The sequence below is a fragment of the Miscanthus floridulus genome, chromosome 2 (assembly GCF_019320115.1).
Source record: "Miscanthus floridulus cultivar M001 chromosome 2, ASM1932011v1, whole genome shotgun sequence".
Classification (NCBI taxonomy): Eukaryota; Viridiplantae; Streptophyta; class Magnoliopsida; order Poales; family Poaceae; genus Miscanthus; species Miscanthus floridulus.
Window position 1 is genome coordinate 18122808 of NC_089581.1, and position 17288 is coordinate 18140095.

A 17288-nucleotide genomic window follows, 5' to 3' on the forward strand; every position below is an offset into this window, starting at 1 on the left:
TTGAGTGCGCTAGCAAGTCAGCTGAAAATTTCCTCTTTCGATCGATTTGTTTAATGGTGAGTGAAAGCGTTTTTATTGTATAGAGAAAAACAAAAGAGAGCTCAGAATACGTCTTCCTACGTGGCGCCTACGTGGGGCTAGAAATTCTCCTGGCCCCCGGGGGGCTGCGCCGCTACGCGCACCCGGCGACGCCCACACGAAATCCCCCGCTTCCCCTCTATTTATACACACCACCGATACGGCGATATAAAACAGACACAAGACTACTCAGCCCCTTCTCCTCTCCCACCCGGCGCCTCGCCGGAGCTCCGCCGCCGCCGCTGTCCGGTTCCGCAGCAGCAGCCACCGACGACGCCGCACATCCGTGGAATGCCCTCAGATACGCCGCCCCGCGCTGCGTCTTCCTGAGGCCGAGGCTCCGACGCCGCCGAACCCGTGCATCCCACGGGTCCGGAGGAGGAAACGGGAGGAGCTGCTGCTCGGCGGCCGCCGAGGAGGAGCCTAGGGGATGGGGACCGCGAGGGGGTTGGCCCGCGTGCGGCGGGAGGCGCTCGCCGCGTGCATGACGTGCCCGCTCTGCCGGGGACTTCTCAGGGAGGCCACCGCCATAACCTTGTGCCTCCACACATGTGAGTGCCTTCTTCTCTCTCTCTCCCTCCCTCCCTCGCGACCCTGGCTGTCTCTGTCCCGTTCGTTCGTTCGAGCTCTCTATCCGCGCCTGTCTCTGCCCTCGCCCGCGCCGCGCGCCCCCGCGTTGACGCTCGTCTCCTCGCGTTTGCGTCCTTCGTTTTGGTCGGATTCTTCCTGTTCTCTCGTTCAGATGCCCCCGGCGATCGCGCTGGTGTCCGATGCGAGTTCTTTGATCCCAGGAGGGTGGCGAACGCGCTGCCTTTCGCGTGGATTGTGGGCGTGGCTTTCGTCGCGCGTCCTGCGTGGTTGCCCGTGGTGGCCACAGGCCACCTCGCGCCGCGCGTTCGCGTTTGCTTCCCCGTGGCCGGCGTTGCTGTTGGAGACTACGAGCTCAGCGGGAGTCGGGGTTTCGTGCCCGGCTCCCACGGGGATGGTTCTTCCCACGTCGCCGTGCATCTAGTGTTTGCTCTGCTTGTTCTTGACGATCCCGAGGTGTCCCGTGGCGCCTCTTGATCTGCACGAGGTCCAAAAGGCGCGGGCTTTCTCCTGAACCGCGTCTGCTTTGTCGACGCCGAGCTACGCCCAGCTGCCGCGGGAGCTACCCGGGACGGCCCCGCGCTCCCGTCTACGGCACGCTCGCGCTCGGTTTCTCGCCGCCGCCGTGTCCCCTATCTCGTTCCAGTGTGCTCGGTTCTTGCTCTGCCCGTCTGCCGAGTGGGCAATGCTGCGAAGCAGCAGCGCTCAGGCGGCTCCCAGGTTTCATCAACGCCGCTGCAGGCTATTCGCAGTCGTAACTCGGAACAACCGTTGGGATGCGTGCCGCAAGTTATCTTGGCCCTGAGCAGACCCTTGGCGGTGACCGCCGGTGCTGCACATCCTCTTGCCTATGTCTCCCATCCGCGATTCCTGACGGGGTGACTGAACAACTTTCGGTGCATGAACGCTTGCGGACCGCGGAGCTTTTAGTGCTACGGGAAAAGGCTGTAAAGCGCTGGCACTTGTTGCGGAATGTTTGAGTGTCATGCATCGAGGCATTCTAGTAGCTTCCTGTGAGTTCGGTAATGGTCGGGAAGTTTAAGAAGGGTGCCATTCTAGCCTGCTTCTGATAAGAAACGTGGTCTCCGATTAGCTGGAGTCCTCATGCTTATTATTGATAGAATGGGAAATTGAATTCATTTGGATGCTGTGATTGTGTACTGCCTTCTAGTAGTTATTTGTTGAGGGAGTAGGGACTTGTATAAGGAAATTACTTGTAGTGCTCATGCTACATGGTTTGATCTGCAGTTCTGCAGCATTCTTGTGATGTCAACCATGCAGCATAGTGCGGCACATATCCTTGTAGGAACCAGAGACCAAAGGAAACACTTCGGCAGGAGCTTGCAGAGTTTGTGTGCCAAATATTGCAAGTTACTAGTTGCTGCGAAAGAAGTTCACACGTGTTGTTACCGTTATCAGTTGTTGTAAACCTCTTTCTGAATCTGGCTTCCTTGTCTTAATAGAATTTCTCCTATTACTATGTCTTTGACAGTTTGTCGGGGGTGCATTATGGAGAAAATAAATGATGAGGAGATTGACTGTTGCCCAGTATGCGACATTGATCTTGGCTGCGATCCTGAAGAGAAACTCAGGTGAATCAGTTGTTCTAACTTTTGAGTTTCTTCTGTAAAACATAGTTTCTACTTTCTCCTTACCCTGTTCTGGCAATGCCTTCTGCGTTCAATGTTTTTGTACAAGTGCAACCATGAAGATGAAGCATTAGTATGATGTGAAGTCCTATACATCATGCTATTGCCAATGAGTAATAAAACCATGTATCTTGAAAACTTCTCTGACAAACTCGGCCAGTAATGGCGCCAAGATCAAGGGATGGTCAAAGTGCAGAGAAAGGATTACAGAGATTATCATAATGGATAAAACCCATATGTAGTGCTATTTGCCTAGAATATCTGCAATTCAAAGTTTCAGACAAACAATACAACAACAACAACAACAACAACAAAGCCTTTAAGTCCCAAACAAGTTGGGGTAGGCTAGAGTTAAAACCCAGCATAAGCAATCAAGGTTCAGGCACGTGAATAGCTGTCTTCCAAGCACTCCTATCTAAGGCTAAGTCTTTGGGTATATTCCATCCTTTCAAGTCTCATTTTATTGCCTCTATCCAAGTCAACTTCGGTCTTCCTCTGCCTCTCTTCACGTTACTATCCTGGCCTAGGATTCCACTACGCACCGGTGCCTCTGAAGGTCTCCGTTGGACATGTCCAAACCATCTCAATCGGTGTTGGACAAGCTTCTCTTCAATTGGTGCTACCCCTAATCTATCACATATATCATCGTTCTGAACTCGATCCCTTCTTGTATGACCGCAAATCCAACGCAACATACGCATTTCCGCGACACTTGTCTGTTGAACATGTCGTCTTTTCGTAGGCCAACATTCTGCACCATACAACATAGCAGATTTAATCGCCGTCCTATAAAACTTGCCTTTTAGCTTCTGTGGTACCCTTTTATCACATAGGACACCAGATGCTTGCCGCCACTTCATCCACCCTGCTTTGATTCTATGGCTAACATCTTCATCAATATCCTCATCTCTCTGTAGCATTGATCCTAAATATCGAAAGGTATCCTTCCTAGGCACTACTTGACCTTCCAAACTAATATCTTCCTCCTCCCGAATAGTAGTGCCGAAGTCACATCTCATATACTCAGTTTTAGTTCTACTGAGTATAAAACCTTTGGACTCCAAAGTCTCCCGCCATAACTCCAGTTTCTGATTCACTCCTGTTCGGCTTTCATCAACTAGCACTGCATCGTCCGCGAAAAGCATACACCAAGGGATGTCCCCTTGTATGTCCCTTGTGACCTCATCCATTACTAAGGCAAACAAATAAGGGCTCAAAGCTGACCCTTGATGTAGTCATATCCTAATCAGGAAGTCATCCGTGTCTCCATCACTTGTTCGAACTTTAGTCACAACATTATTGTACATGTCCTTAATGAGTCCGACGTACTTCGTTGGGACTTTATGTTTGTCCAAAGCCCACCACATAACATTCCTTGGTATTTTATCATAAGCCTTCTCCAAGTCAATAAAAACCATGTGTAGGTCCTTCTTCTCCCTATACCGCTCCATAACAATCTCTGTCATAAATATAGCTTGGGTTTTTAGGTTAAACGCTTAAAGTACTTGGAGTATAAACATTCACTTTCCTTCTACACTGTCGCATATTCGCATATAGCATTTATTGAAGCAGCCTTTAGTAAGTGTCCTATTAATAGTTTGGCTATGACATGATCTATTGTTGACATATCATATCTGATTGAAAATCATTTCTTATGATTATCACTTTAGGGAGGACATAAGCTTGTAATACACCTTTATGGGTCATGTTTTTTTTTAATTTGACAAAAGTTGGAGAAACCGGCCTCTCCTGTGCTCACTGCCTACGTTTTGTACTGTAGTTCTTTTCTGAATACTTTTTTTGCCTCAAGTACCCAGTTTTTTTATTATGTAAACAGAAGTTTGGGCCATAGTGTTGCAGCTTCTTATTTATTTCTAGTGCATCGACTGATCAACTATGAATTGATGCTACCTAACTGTGATCGTTTCCTTGTTTGAAGGCCTGACCACAACCTTCAAGATATCAGGAATAAGGTATTTCCAATTAAAAAGATAATTGTTGATGCTCCAAAGGCTGTAACAACATTGCCAGCAAAGAGAAAACAGAGGTCCCTTTCTTCCTTGGTGGTTGATACTCCAAGCTTAGTAAAGCGGACTGGTTTGACTGGAAAGGGAACCAAAGCTAAAAGGAGGGCAGCAGCTTCTCGTGCAACTTCTCCCGTTAATAATGGAACCATGAAATTACCAACTAAATCTGAAAATCGAGATCATAAGACTGAGAAAAGCTCTGCATCACAATCTACCAAGGTGGCAACAACTGCAAACAAAACTGAAAATCAAGATCAAAAGAAGACCAGGAAAACCTTGGCAAAACAGTCGACCAGGGCAGCAACACCAGCAAACAAAAAACAGGTAAATATGGAGAACCATCTGATGTTTGTAACATCACATTATTTCATGTGAAATTTCTCTGTGGATTCTCTTGTTAAAATGGCTTGTTCTCACACATCATTATGCCGCAAAACAGCGAAATACAGATGTAGAAGTTTCAAGTAAGGCATCTTCCGAAAATAGAAAGAATGGCAAGACAACTGACAAGGATGAGCTCCGTAAATCTTCAAAAGTACCTAGGTTAACTCCCAAAATCCATGCCGTCAATGAAGAGCAAATAAAAGAGAAAGAGAGTGAACTCCCTACAAGGAAAGGAGAGGCAGACAACAAAGTACCTAGGTCAACTCCCAAAATCCATGCCGTCAATGAAGAGCAAATAAAAGAGAAAGAGAGTGAACTCCCTACAAGGAAAGGAGAGGCAGACAACAAAGTGGTTATTCCCGGGACAAGTGTGAGAGAACATTCAAATAACTCAAATCTTAAAGAGAAAAATGATGGCAGTTCTCCAAAATCTTCACCATTGAAAGATAAAACAACAACAGAGGATGATTCGTACCAAGGATCGCTTGGTTCTGCAAGTGATTTGCATGATCCAATAACTGCTCCGGTGTGGTTCTCGTTAATTTCTTTGCCTAACCAGTAAGTATTCATAGTGAACTGTTGCTTTCTTAAAAGCTGAGGAAACTCTTTTAAAAAATAGTATTCATAGTGAGCTAATGATTGTGATCATAATCTTATGTCATTTTCTGAGTTTCAAGGTAAAAAATGCTAACTGTTTTTTCAGGAAAGAAGATCCACAACTGCCTCAGTTATCAAAGACTTACATGAGAATCAAGTGAGCTCCATTTAGTCCTGTTATTTCTTTTGACTCTTGCCATGCTTGGAAGCTCTTGTTCATAGTTTTGAGTTGTCCAATTCTTTGCCCAATTAGTCTGCTCCAGTCCGTTCAATGTACCGTGATGCTAATAATATTTCTTCTCAAGACTACGTGACTGTAGTAATGTTACCATCCTGGTGCAATCTCCTGATTAGTTTGAACTCTGGTATTTTGTTCAACGTACCATGATGTAAATATCTTAGAACTTCTTTGCGCCATTCCAACTTGTTTTCTGCACTGGGAATTTATTTTCTCTCAGTACTAGCATGTGTTCTGTTCCCTGACATTTAATTCCTTTCTTCAGTTTAATTTTTGTCATTGTTTCAGAGATGGCAGTTTGCAGATTTCCTCGGTACAGAGGTACATCATGACGAAACTGGATCTAGCTAATGAAAATGAGGTGATTTACTCAGATGTTGCTAAACTTCCATTTTTGTTATTAATCACAATAAAAACTGACCTGACCACTTATTGACTTGTTTTAGAGTACCGGATTGACATAGACAATTAGACATCAACCATGCAAATGTGAAAGACCACTAGCAATACACTAAGTTAGTTTCAGAGTAGCCCTGCCATGGATAGAGCCACATGATTCGAATGGCGAATTTTGTTCTCCTGTCCACTGCAAATTAGCCTTTTTGTCACCTATTTCACATTCCTTCTGCGTGACATCCATATACTTGAACGCCTTAGTATCTTTCTGTTCTTTGCACTGATGCTTTGAGTTCATGCAAAGAAGGCGCTAATAATTCTTCTGTAGATGACAGGAATTCTGATTGATTCCATCCTTTTATTTTATCTGATCCCTGTTCCTCACCGATCCAACTGCAGGTGGAGATCATTTGCCATGGCGAGCCGATCTGCCCCTCGAGCACGCTGCATGGGCTGATGGAACTGTGGCATCGTAGACAGTCGACAGAGCCCGTGGAGGCGTTGGTGGGCGCGCCAGGCAACGAGTTCGTCATGGTGCTGGGCTACCGTCGCCGCCACCGCCCAAATTCGGTGCCCAGCACCGTCGCTGTGCCTCCAGAGCCATCCTGAAATGGTCTGCAAGGGTGACTGCACCGCCGTGGAGCCTTGAACTGCACTGCTCCGTCCGCTTTTGTCCATCCTCAATCAGTCTAGCCGTTTAGGATAAAACAGAAGAAAGAAATTACCCCTACAGTTTTTTACTCGTTTCTTAGACTTTCTTTTGGATCGTACTCATTTCTTAGACACTTTTGTAAAGAGGGAGAGAGGGGAAAGAAGTTGGCCTACCTGCAGTCTGTGGTAAATGATGTTATATTAAGCACTTTAAACAATCGTGTTTACTCTAACAACATTTCTGACGGAAAAAGTTACTAGGGTGAAATCGATCTCGTGTTGTTGCGCGGTGATTCTTCGTTCGCCGATTGCCGTGCCAGGCAGCGCACAGTGCCTGCTAGAAAGGGTGAAGTCTGAGGGCTGCTGGCGGCTGGCCGGCCGGCTCCGGTTGTTTCTATCTCGTGGTTTGACTTTGAACGGTAACTGTCTCTGCGGCAACGGCAAAGCATAACCTGCTGGCTGCTGCACAGCATGGCTTGCATGCCAAGCTGGCGCACACAGTTCACAGCCATACTGCGCGGCTGTGAAGCTGGAGCTGTGCGTGCAGCAGAAACGCTTCACGAGCTTCTGAGCTTGAGGCTTGAGCTCCACGCTTCACGTCATGCCTGGAGCCATGGACTGCTTCCCGACTCCCGACTCCCGTTGCTGACGCCTGACGGACGGTGACGAGCAGCTGGCCCAGCGAAAGGACGTGCCTGCGAATATCTTCGCTTCGCTTCCAAGAAAGCGAGGCGGCCTTTGTTCTGAGCGAAGCAAAGCCGGCGCCACGGTGTTGACTTTGACCATCTGTTGTTCAACGTCATTTGATGCTTACGTAGGCCCGGATCCCACAAGCCTATAGTTAGCTGCCAAATTAGCTTTAGTGGATTTAAACACCTCAGTTAGTAGCCCTGCTAATAGCTCAAAATGAGCTGTAGCTAATAATGAAAAAATATTAGCGAGATCTTATTAGCTAAATAGTATTAATTATAGAGTTAAATGCACCGTAGGTCTATTAACTTTTGATGGTGTGTCATTTAGGTCCATCAATTTTCAAACTGAATTTTTTGGTACATTAACTTTTGATGGTGTGTCATCCAGGTCCATCAATTTTCAAACTGTATTTTTTGGTTCATTAACTTTTGGTGGTGTGTCATCCATGTCTATCAACTTTTAAATTGTATTTTTGGGTCCCTAAACTATTTAACTGGTTCACTGTACCCATTCGTTTAGCGAATAGATCTGACATGGCACGCCAAAAAAGCAGCCACCGTGGAGTACAGGACTAGATCACCATTCGGAAATAATCTTCAATACGAAGAACATGATGGGATCACCATCTAGGGTTTCTCGAGTGGCTGCTCAACAGGGAATAAACTACATAATAAAATCCAGTTTAATCTATCCAGTTCAAAGTCGAAGGCCACAGGTAAGTACACAGGCCACCTGACCCAAACAAAACTCGGACTCCACCAGCCCAACTAGGACTGATTGACCCTGAGCCTCTGATTCGGCTAACATGTATGGCACATCCGAACGCAGCCACCAATTTAATTCACGTATACATGTGCACGCAGGCACTAAAAGCTAGATGCTAGATAAAAGATCGTGTATCACAACCGGATATAAAACTAATGCATGGAAATAATAAAATACTATGACAAGGATGCTAATCACGTTGGGAAAATTTCATTGATGATGTCCACCTCTTTAGAATTAGTACTGATGTATTTTGTTGGCTTTATTTTCTCCTCCTTTCCACGCAATAATAAGGAACCTCTATAAAATATCTTTGATGATAGTCTAGCAGTTGTAAAATTCTCCATGCCCACAATATATTTATCCTTAAAAATAATAGTCCCAAATTTAAGACCAGCGGATATTAACGAATTACCGGCTGCTACATTTGAATTATTGCTAGACAAGTCTCCATGAACATCTTGAAGAGCTATGGACTCATCACCTACTCCATGGTGGCTGCTTATTTGGCATGCCATGTTAGATCTATTCGTTAAACGAAGGGGCATAGACCTACGGTGAACCAGTTAAAAAGTTTAAGGACCCAAAATTGCAATTTAAAAGTTGATGGACCTGGATGACACACCACCAAAAGTTAATGGACCTAAAAATACAGTTTAAAATTTGATAGACCTACATGACACATCACTAAAAGTTAATGGACTAAAAAATACAGTTTGAAAGTTGATGGACCTAGATGACACATCACTAAGGGCCTGTTTGGGACGGCTCTACTCCAATTTTTTCTACTCTGCTCCACCAACTCCACCATGGAGTAGCTCCACTGTGGAGTTCCTGGAGCAAATGTGACTGTTTGGTATGCAGCTCTGCTCCACCTTCAGTAACAGGAGTGTAACACCCTGGTGTTATATTGTAACGTTTTGCTGAAACATTTCGCAAGCATCTGATTTATGTGCATTGGTGTAAGATAGGCTTTATAATCCATATTTGGCTTGGAAACATGTTTACGAAACGGGAAAGCACAAGGTTATGTTTCGTGTCACATAACGTGTTCATTACCTTAATCGAATTATTGTTAACGCTAAATGGTGTAAAACGTTTCGTGAATGATGATAAAAAGGTTGCGGCCGATAACATTGGATGGCTAGCGCGTACGTCCCGGGGGTCGGGTTTGGTGATTCGACGCGAAACCTTTCTAATCGACGTCCTCCGCGTAAGTATTCGAAGTGGTCGACGAAGCCATCTTCGGCATTAGTTGTAGAACAATTGGTCTAAGAAGGAGAGCAATGTCGCGACTGATGGTGACGGCTAGGTGTACCCAGATTCGCATCGAGAAATTAGATTAACGATTGGAACATGGCGTACGCATTGTCGAGCTGCTTTAAAAGTCGTGCACATCACCTGGCTGGGCGCTGGGCGCGGTCACCACCCGGTCGGCTTGCCAGCGCGCTGTGCCGCGCGGGCCTGAGCTACTACCGCGCTCGGCTGGGCTGACGACGCCGTTCACTCGCACGCCCCGCGCGTCTTGACCCTCTGCCTGGCTGCTGCCCGCCTGCGCGCTCTACCTCGCTGCTGCTCGCCTCGCCAACCGATGTGTCGCGCTCGGACCGCCGGCCGTGCTCTGCCTGCCTTGCCCTGCCCCCGCTGTGGCCGTGGTCGGTCGGGGTCCCGCGTCCGCGTCGCTAGCGGCTGCGCTCGGTACCCCCAGTTGACCCCTTGGCCGCCTGCGCGTTTAGAAACCTGCCGCTGCACTGTCGCCTCGGCGTCGCGTCCGCCGTGTCTTTTTCTGGCGCTGTCCGCAGACATGCCATGCCATGGCTCGTCGTTGCTGCTGCGGCCGTGCGAACGGCTGTCAGGAGCACGCCCTGGAGTTCCCCATGGCCAGGCAAGTCAGTACCGAGCGTTGACGTTGCTGGTGAGCCATACCGCGACGGGACCTCCTCTGTATCCGTTGTCTCCTAGACGTCGCGACCTTTTCTTCCAATTCGCCGTAGTGGGTGCACCATTTTCTAATTGACGTTGCTTGCAGCTCCGTTAGACAGCCGGTCATCTAGCCTACCCCACTGCGCTGCCATTCTCGACTCACTGCGCTTCAATTTTGGACTACCGCGCCACCGGGTCCATAAGGCCATGCCGACGCCCTCTAGCGGCGAGCCAGTCCCGCAGTGCGCCTCGTGGCGATTCAGTGCACCCACAGACTCGCCATGTCCTCCTGAGCACCCCGCGCACCTCAGTCCTAGCATAGCAGCAGGCCAGCCCCACCGCCACGGTAGTGCCCCCGTCGGTCATCACCGCACCGCCGCGAGCTCACGTGGCCAGCTTTGCTCAGACCGCCTCCAACCTAACCGTCAACGCAGGGGTGTCGGTGAGTGCTCCCTGGGGCTTGCTAGCTCGTGCGCTGGCCTCGCTTTCGATGGTGCTCACGGGAACGCGCTCGCTCTTGCAGGTCAGGAGTCACCGCCGGGGAGGGAGGTTGTGCCTGCATCTCTGCTCGTCGCGTCGCCTCCAGTAGCTTCTATGTGCTATCCAGGTACCTATCGACCCCTTAGGTAGGCTGTAGGGGTTCAGGTGAGGCCGGCGTGGTCGCCCGGTGCCGTGCCGTCGCGCCGGTGCGCGCCCTGGGGGGGCCAGGGACCTCCTCGCGGTGAAGAAGAGGAGGTGGGAGGGTGCTGGTGTAAAATGGTAGAGTAGAGAAACAGTACCGTAGAGCCCGTAGTAAATGCCGAGTTCGTCGGGGGTGTTCGTGCAAGTTTTACCGCGCGCGCAGGCTTTTCCCTTCGCGGGCCGTTGGCCATCTGGGCCGCGCCTCCGCGTGGGCCGCGCGCCTGGCTGCTGTCACGCGCGGGCGGGATGGCGAGTTGGGTCGGGCCGCGCGTCGTGGGCCAGTCAGGGAGGTTTCATTTTCTCCATTTCATGGTATTAGGAATTGTTTATCTATTTAGGTTATGAACTGAACTTCAATAATTAGTAGTAAATCGCATGATTGTCCAAAAATAGCGAAACAAAGTTTGTTAGGTTCGCATAAATGTCGCCTACCTGTTAGTACAGTTGGTTCACCATTAGTGGTCAGGATGGTAGGCTCATAAGCTTGAAGTAGAAGCTTAGCGGTATATCGATCCTTAATTGCAAGATTTGTTGGGACAAACCGACGATTACTTTAGTTTTGAAATCGTTACCGTAGGTTCCTTAGGCATGTATATACTTGCTGTACTGATGATAATCATAGAACGAGTCGTTAGAGGACGTAGTTGTTATCCTTGCTTTATCATAAACTGACATTAGGAGTATGAATATCCGTAGTCATTGTAAGAATATAGGACACGGTCATACTTGTTAGTAGTACTGGTGTATAACTTAGACTTTAGTAGGAAGACCTCGCTTAGTAATGTAATAGAGGTACTTTTGCATTGAGAATTTCTGTTGCCATAGTGTAATCATTGCCTCGTCATTTCATGTAGATCACGAACAGGTAGACTTCGTACTCGTCGGCGATCCGGAGTACGACGAGGTGATCGAGGAGTACGAGGAGGAGCTTTTCACGCAGGAAGGAGACCAGGAGCCTGTTGGTACTGACTTTGCTGACTCGGCAACTGCCCAAGGCAAGCCCCGGTGCATAACCCTATTTTTGAATGATCACTGAATATATCTATATGATATGCATTTACGTTACAGGCATTTTATGGAAGCTACATGCATAAATATATCCACCATGAGTCCTACTAGTACAGGTCGAGTAGCTGCTATGCTCAGGATGTCGGTAGCGTGAGTAACCTGTCGTTACTCGCAAATAGGTGATTAAACTATGATATCATGATGAAATAATGGAAAGGAAAATGGTGACCGGACAGGGATGTGGATTTGGTACTGGTGGGTGTGAGGGGTTGTGTCCTGCGGCCAACAGGGCATAGCCCGGTTACACTTTTTCCCTGTCTGTGTCGATTAAGGACCGGTCGTTGCATATGACTCTAGGCAAGTCACAGACTATTGTCCCGAGCACATACTTGGGTATGGGCGCAGGGAAGACTTGCTGCTCTCTTGTCGCGGATCCGGCTCTTTCCGGACCGACTGATGGGAAGAGGAGGTGGTGGAGGTCCTTGCGCCGCACTGAGTCCGGGATTCAGAGGCGGGGGCTTGGAGTCCAAGTTTGGACGGGGACCTGGACACCCGGGACAGGAGAGTGGTGGGTTAGTCCTGCTTGTGCCTGGGGTACAAGCGGGGCGTGTGTCTTCGGGGCACCCAGCTGGGTACATTGATTCGCGAATCGCCGGGTTATCCGGTACGGCTTGTCTGCGGTTTAGCACCGTAGTAAGAACTGGAAGTGGAAAAGGAGAAGGAACAATATCGATTGCTCAACTCTTGCTTGAAAGTAGCACAGGTGCTTATATAGCTTGACTAGATAAAAACTCAATACGGCTGATGATAATAATATATAAATAAGGACTCACTATTAGTATTGCTTTTGGCTAAAGAAGAACCAGCAACCCCAAAGCCTAGCATATTCCTTGGAGTCGGGAAAGTATTCCCACTATCGGATAAGTCTTGCGAGTACATTGTGTACTCAGGGTTTACTTACCCCTGTTGCAGGTGACACTTGAGAAGTGTCTGGTGTGGAGGATCCATCTGGTGGGCTCAGACGGACTCCTCGTTATCTTATCGCTAGATGTTATCTTTTAATATTCCGCTGTTTATCATTCCGCACTCTGTATTTGGTATTGTAATAATGTACTTTTAAGAAACTCTAATGTATGAGATGGACTTGTGTTGTAACTCGTTTTCATTATTGGATCCTTGGGATAAATGTGGATCTTTCGGGTTCTCCCTCGGGGTGTGCCCGACGGATATCGCTCGTGGTGGTGGCTTTCGGGGTGCTTAGTGTCTGGTGGAAGACGAGCGCCTCCGTAAGTACGCTATTCCGGGTGGTTCTGCCACAAGGAGGTTTTGGTGGAATGTCCTTCTATGCCCTTGGCACACCCATCATCAGCATGACCAACGCCATATCCGCAGACGCCCATGGCCCAGAGGTTCTCCAATGCACCTGAGCTCTCCGGACCCGACGAAGGGCACAGCGTGGCCATCCTTTGTTCTCTTGGAGCATCGGGTTGCAGATCTGGAGGCCGTCGTAGGAAGCGAGCAAGTGGAGGTCGTCCTCAGAGGCAGCGGGGCTGAGCGTGGCCGAGGCGCTGCTCGCCGATGGCGGAGGGAACGAGCGCGGCCAGGGCGCCGCTCGCTGGTGGCGGCGGGGCCAAGCGAGGGCGGGCCGCCGCTCGCCGGGGGCGGAGGGGCCGAGCGCGGCCGAGGCGCCACTCGACGGTGGTGGAAGGGCTGAGCGAGACCAGGGCACCACTCGTCGGTGGCGGCTGGGCCGAGCGTGGATGGGGCGCCACTCGCCGGTGGTTTAGGGAGGATGGGCTGGAGCATAGGAGAGAGGCGACGGGAGTAGAGGAGGATGAGGGCGTCGGGTGGGGGCGACGGGAGGAAATAGAATGAAACGGTATTTGTGTAACGAGTGGCAATTGCGGGTAATTATCTCCAACTCCACGAGGACATACGAAACGCTGGTTTGTGGAGTACCATCTGAGGAGCTCCGCGAAAAACATGGAGTTGGACCAAAACTCCATCTTTTTTGGGAGCAGAGTTTGTGGAGTTGGATCTGTTTGACAGAAAAGTTTAGGAGCAGAACTACAAAAGGTGGAGCAGAGCAGTCCCAAATAGACGCTAAAAATTAATAGACCTACTAATTATATTAGCTAGATGATCCGACGGAACTTAGCTATTAGGTTAGCTCATTAATAATCCAGCTAGTAAAAATCTATTAGCTAGTTTGCCTTCTGCTAGCAGCTAGAACTAGCTGTCCGGATCAAGTACGATTATACCCTAGGGTCTCGTTTAGATTGTAAGTTTTTTCACTCTTTCTCTATCACATCAAATCTTTGATCCATGTATGGAGTATTAAATATAGATAAAAAAATAACTAATTACACAATTTGATAGTAAATTACGAGACAAATCTTTTAAGCCTAGTTAGATCATGATTGGACAATAATTGTCAAATACAAATGAAAGTGCTAGAGTGCCAAATATGAATTCTTAACCTCAGTCTAAACGAGGCCTAAACTAGAAGCGTGGTAAAAGGAAGCTTCTTTTCGTTGACTCCGATGAGAAACCATGGGCGCGCGCTCACTGCAGCTTTTTACGGAGCTGCAGCTGCAGCTCTGGCTGCGAACAGCAAACTGATTTCTACTGTATATCCTTTTACAACGTGCCGCCGCAGCTGAGAAAAATCAAACGAATATGCTGAATACGTGCAATACAGCTTGTACGTAGTCCTGAGCTCCTGGCAACAGTTGTTCCTGGCAACATTTGCCCCCATCAAACCGGCCCTGTTCGGCTTGCTGAAACTTACTGAAAAACATTATTCTAGCTGAAATGTTGTAAGAGAAAAATACGGTTTCGACTGAAAAAAGAAACCGAACAGACCGGATTTAAGGTAAGCCAAACGGGCAGGATAGATCTGCGAATTGAGAAAAGGTGAATAGCATTTGAAAATGAAATCCCACCGTGTGAGCACCCTCTGCCTCTGGATTATACACAAGGAAGATTTGACTTCTATTTGCTGTTCAGAAATGTCACAGCAAAATGTCACCAAACTGCTACAGTACATAAGAACGAATACTTTCCGCATGACCAGTTGATTTCCTTCGTATTTTATTACTGCTTCTCCAATACTTTCCACATGACCAGTTGTTTTCCTTCGTTCTGCTTCTCCAATGTTAAGCCAATGAGCTATTCAGGCAGCACTCAATCACAAGAAGGGAGAAAGAACCCAGGTTGACAGAAAAATACATTACAGATATAGAGTTAAGTTTAGCAGCACATAACTACAAAAGAGAACACAAAATCAAGGAAACCACAGGATTTTAACATTACCAGTCACTAGTCAGGTCATGATACCTCATATATCGATATAATAGAGATACAGTGAAGGTCAAAGGTGATGGACATGCACATGATATATATTCTAAAGGATGTACATTATACACTGCAGGGTTGTAGAAGGATGGATCTATGGCAAGTCAGATACATGATATATATTCTAAAGGATGTACATTATACACCACTCAAGTTATTGAAATTTAGTAATTCACACAGAGAATTGAGAGCACTAGAATGGGCTAGCAAAATCACAGTTGACATTCTGAGATATAACAGATTCGAACACCACCATTCCAAACACCAACTGAATCCAGCAATGATTTCAAATGATCATTGCACTTGTTTCACCACAAATATAGAAAAGCTTAACATGCTTACACACCCACAACCAATATTTGACATCGTGATGGTAATTACAAGGAGAATTGCCTATCTTCAAGCAATAACATCAAGATTGCTGAACTGCATAAAGACTGCAAACCATGATGAATACCGCGCCCAGCTGCGAGAATCAACCAATGCGGACATAGGTGGGCAAGATGGGTCCGGCGGCGCTCATGCCAGCGGCCTCCTGCTCCGTGAGGAAGAGGTCGTCGGTGGTCCTGAGCGCGGCGTGCGCGCTGACCAGCGCGCCCCCGATCATGACGGATCCCACGACGTTCCAGCCAACGCTGGTGAAGAGCATGGCGATGACGGTGACCCCGCAGAGCGTGGCGAGCACGGTGCCGTCGTCGAACTCCATCCCCAGGACCCTGAGCGGCTGGCCCCCCTGCGCGGGGCGCGCGAAGTAGAGGAAGAACCAGGCGGCGCAGAGGAAGAGGAGCACGAAGAGCGTGCCGGGGTGCCAGAGCAGCGAGGCCGCCACGACGGCGAGCACGGCCAGCGCGTAGTTGGCGCGGAAGTAGGCGGTGTTGCGGCGCATCCGGGCGAGCGCCTCCCCGACGGAGGGCGGCTTGGAGAAGGCCGGCGCGCGGAAGACCTCGGCCCACGGCCGGCGCGCCGCGATGAGCGCCTGCCCCTGCTCGCGGAGCCGCGTGACGAGCTCGCCCGCCTTGGCCAGCGGCGACGGCGCCGCCGTGGGGTCCTGGACCGCGGCGGCGTGGGTGGTGGAGACTTGCGTCGGGGTCGGGGGAGGGTTGGGGTTAGGGTACGCCGACGGGGGCGCCGGGTAGGTTGGGATCTTGGCGTACCCGGCACTGGTGCCCCCGGAGGAGGCGGGCGCCGGGTAGGTGTATCCGCCGCCGGGGGCGGAAGAGGCGGGAGCGACGTAGGCGGCGCCTGAGCCGTACATGGCGGAGGCGGCGGCGGGAGCGACGTAGGCGGCGCCTGAGCCGTACGTGGCGGTAGAGGAGGCCGGAGGAGGGGTCTGGGCGGCGGCGGAGTTGCGCATAATCGCGGGGAGATCGGATTTGCAGGAGGCGGGAGAGGTTGGGGAAAGGTGGGTAGGGAAGAAGAATAGGACGCGTCCACGCACGCTTCGCTGGTTGAGTTTGAGTTACCCACGAGCCAGGAAGCCGAGACCCGAGAGGATGATTGCGCGGCGCTGTGCTTTGCTGGAAAACTGGGAGGGGACGGGCTCTCCATTTGTTGGGAGGAAACTGGTTTTGCTTCGTGGCAAAGCACCCAGTTGGAGGGTTGGACTCGTCCTCTTGACGCGTGCAACCCAAATCGTGTTGACATCATGCTTAACCATAAGCCATCCAATCGGTTGAAGGTGAGGTGTTTTTCTCTTCCGTTAAATTAATGAACAGTACTTTTTAATCCGACTTTTCAGCAAAACGAACGTGCTAATCTTTTAGCCTTGAACATGCCTTTGCTCTCCTCTTTTTCTTTGTCTCCGCTGCGGTTGCTCCTGCTCGTCATCCTCTTTGTTCCAATTTCCAAACAACATCCTCCACTTCTTAGGGTGGTGGTCTCACCTATAAAAATTGCAAGTCATATATTTTGTAAGACTTAGCCATTGGTGTCACATCGTAAGCTGTCACTCGCTACTTTTTCCCTATCATTACTTCAGTCACATAAATATTAACTCACGATTAGCTTTCCATTCGCCCGTTGTCGAGAGTTGTGCTGATTGCACGCCACTGTGGCGTGGTGGCGGCGGCGTGACGGTAGCAATGGATTTTTTTTTATATATTTTTCAAAAAAAAAATTGCCGAGTGTCGGTTTAGCACTCGCCAACGTCTTTATTTTTTCCTCTTTATTTTTTAAAATAAAGAGAAAAAAGGTTAGCATCCGGACGCTCGGACGGGGGCTATTGTCCGGACGCCCATGCCGCATGTCAGCTTC

At 49.0% G+C, this 17288-nt stretch overlaps 2 protein-coding genes across 3 annotated transcripts; one reads left to right on the top strand and one right to left on the bottom strand.

Annotated features, from left to right (window-relative positions):
- Positions 1-236: 236 nt before the first annotated feature.
- LOC136518795 (E3 ubiquitin protein ligase DRIP2-like) lies at positions 237-7544 on the top strand. Of its 2 annotated transcripts, none has more exons than XM_066512489.1 (7): positions 237-629; positions 2159-2258; positions 4255-4666; positions 4782-5284; positions 5430-5480; positions 5827-5922; positions 6357-6492. In XM_066512489.1, the coding sequence occupies exons 1-6, from the start codon at positions 509-511 to the stop codon at positions 5891-5893; spliced, it is 1254 nt and encodes a 417-aa protein (XP_066368586.1). In that variant the 5' UTR covers positions 237-508; the 3' UTR covers positions 5894-5922; positions 6357-6492. The 2 variants fall into 2 exon arrangements, with proteins under 2 accessions (XP_066368586.1, XP_066368578.1); XM_066512481.1 differs by having other exon boundaries at positions 238-629; positions 5850-5922; positions 6357-7544.
- Positions 7545-15234: 7690 nt separating this feature from the next.
- Positions 15235-16572, bottom strand: LOC136538072 (PRA1 family protein F2-like). Its single transcript, XM_066530063.1, has one exon. It carries the CDS (start codon positions 16387-16389, stop codon positions 15511-15513), a length of 879 nt encoding a protein of 292 aa, XP_066386160.1. The 5' UTR covers positions 16390-16572; the 3' UTR covers positions 15235-15510.
- Between the last annotated feature and the right edge of the window lie 716 nt (positions 16573-17288).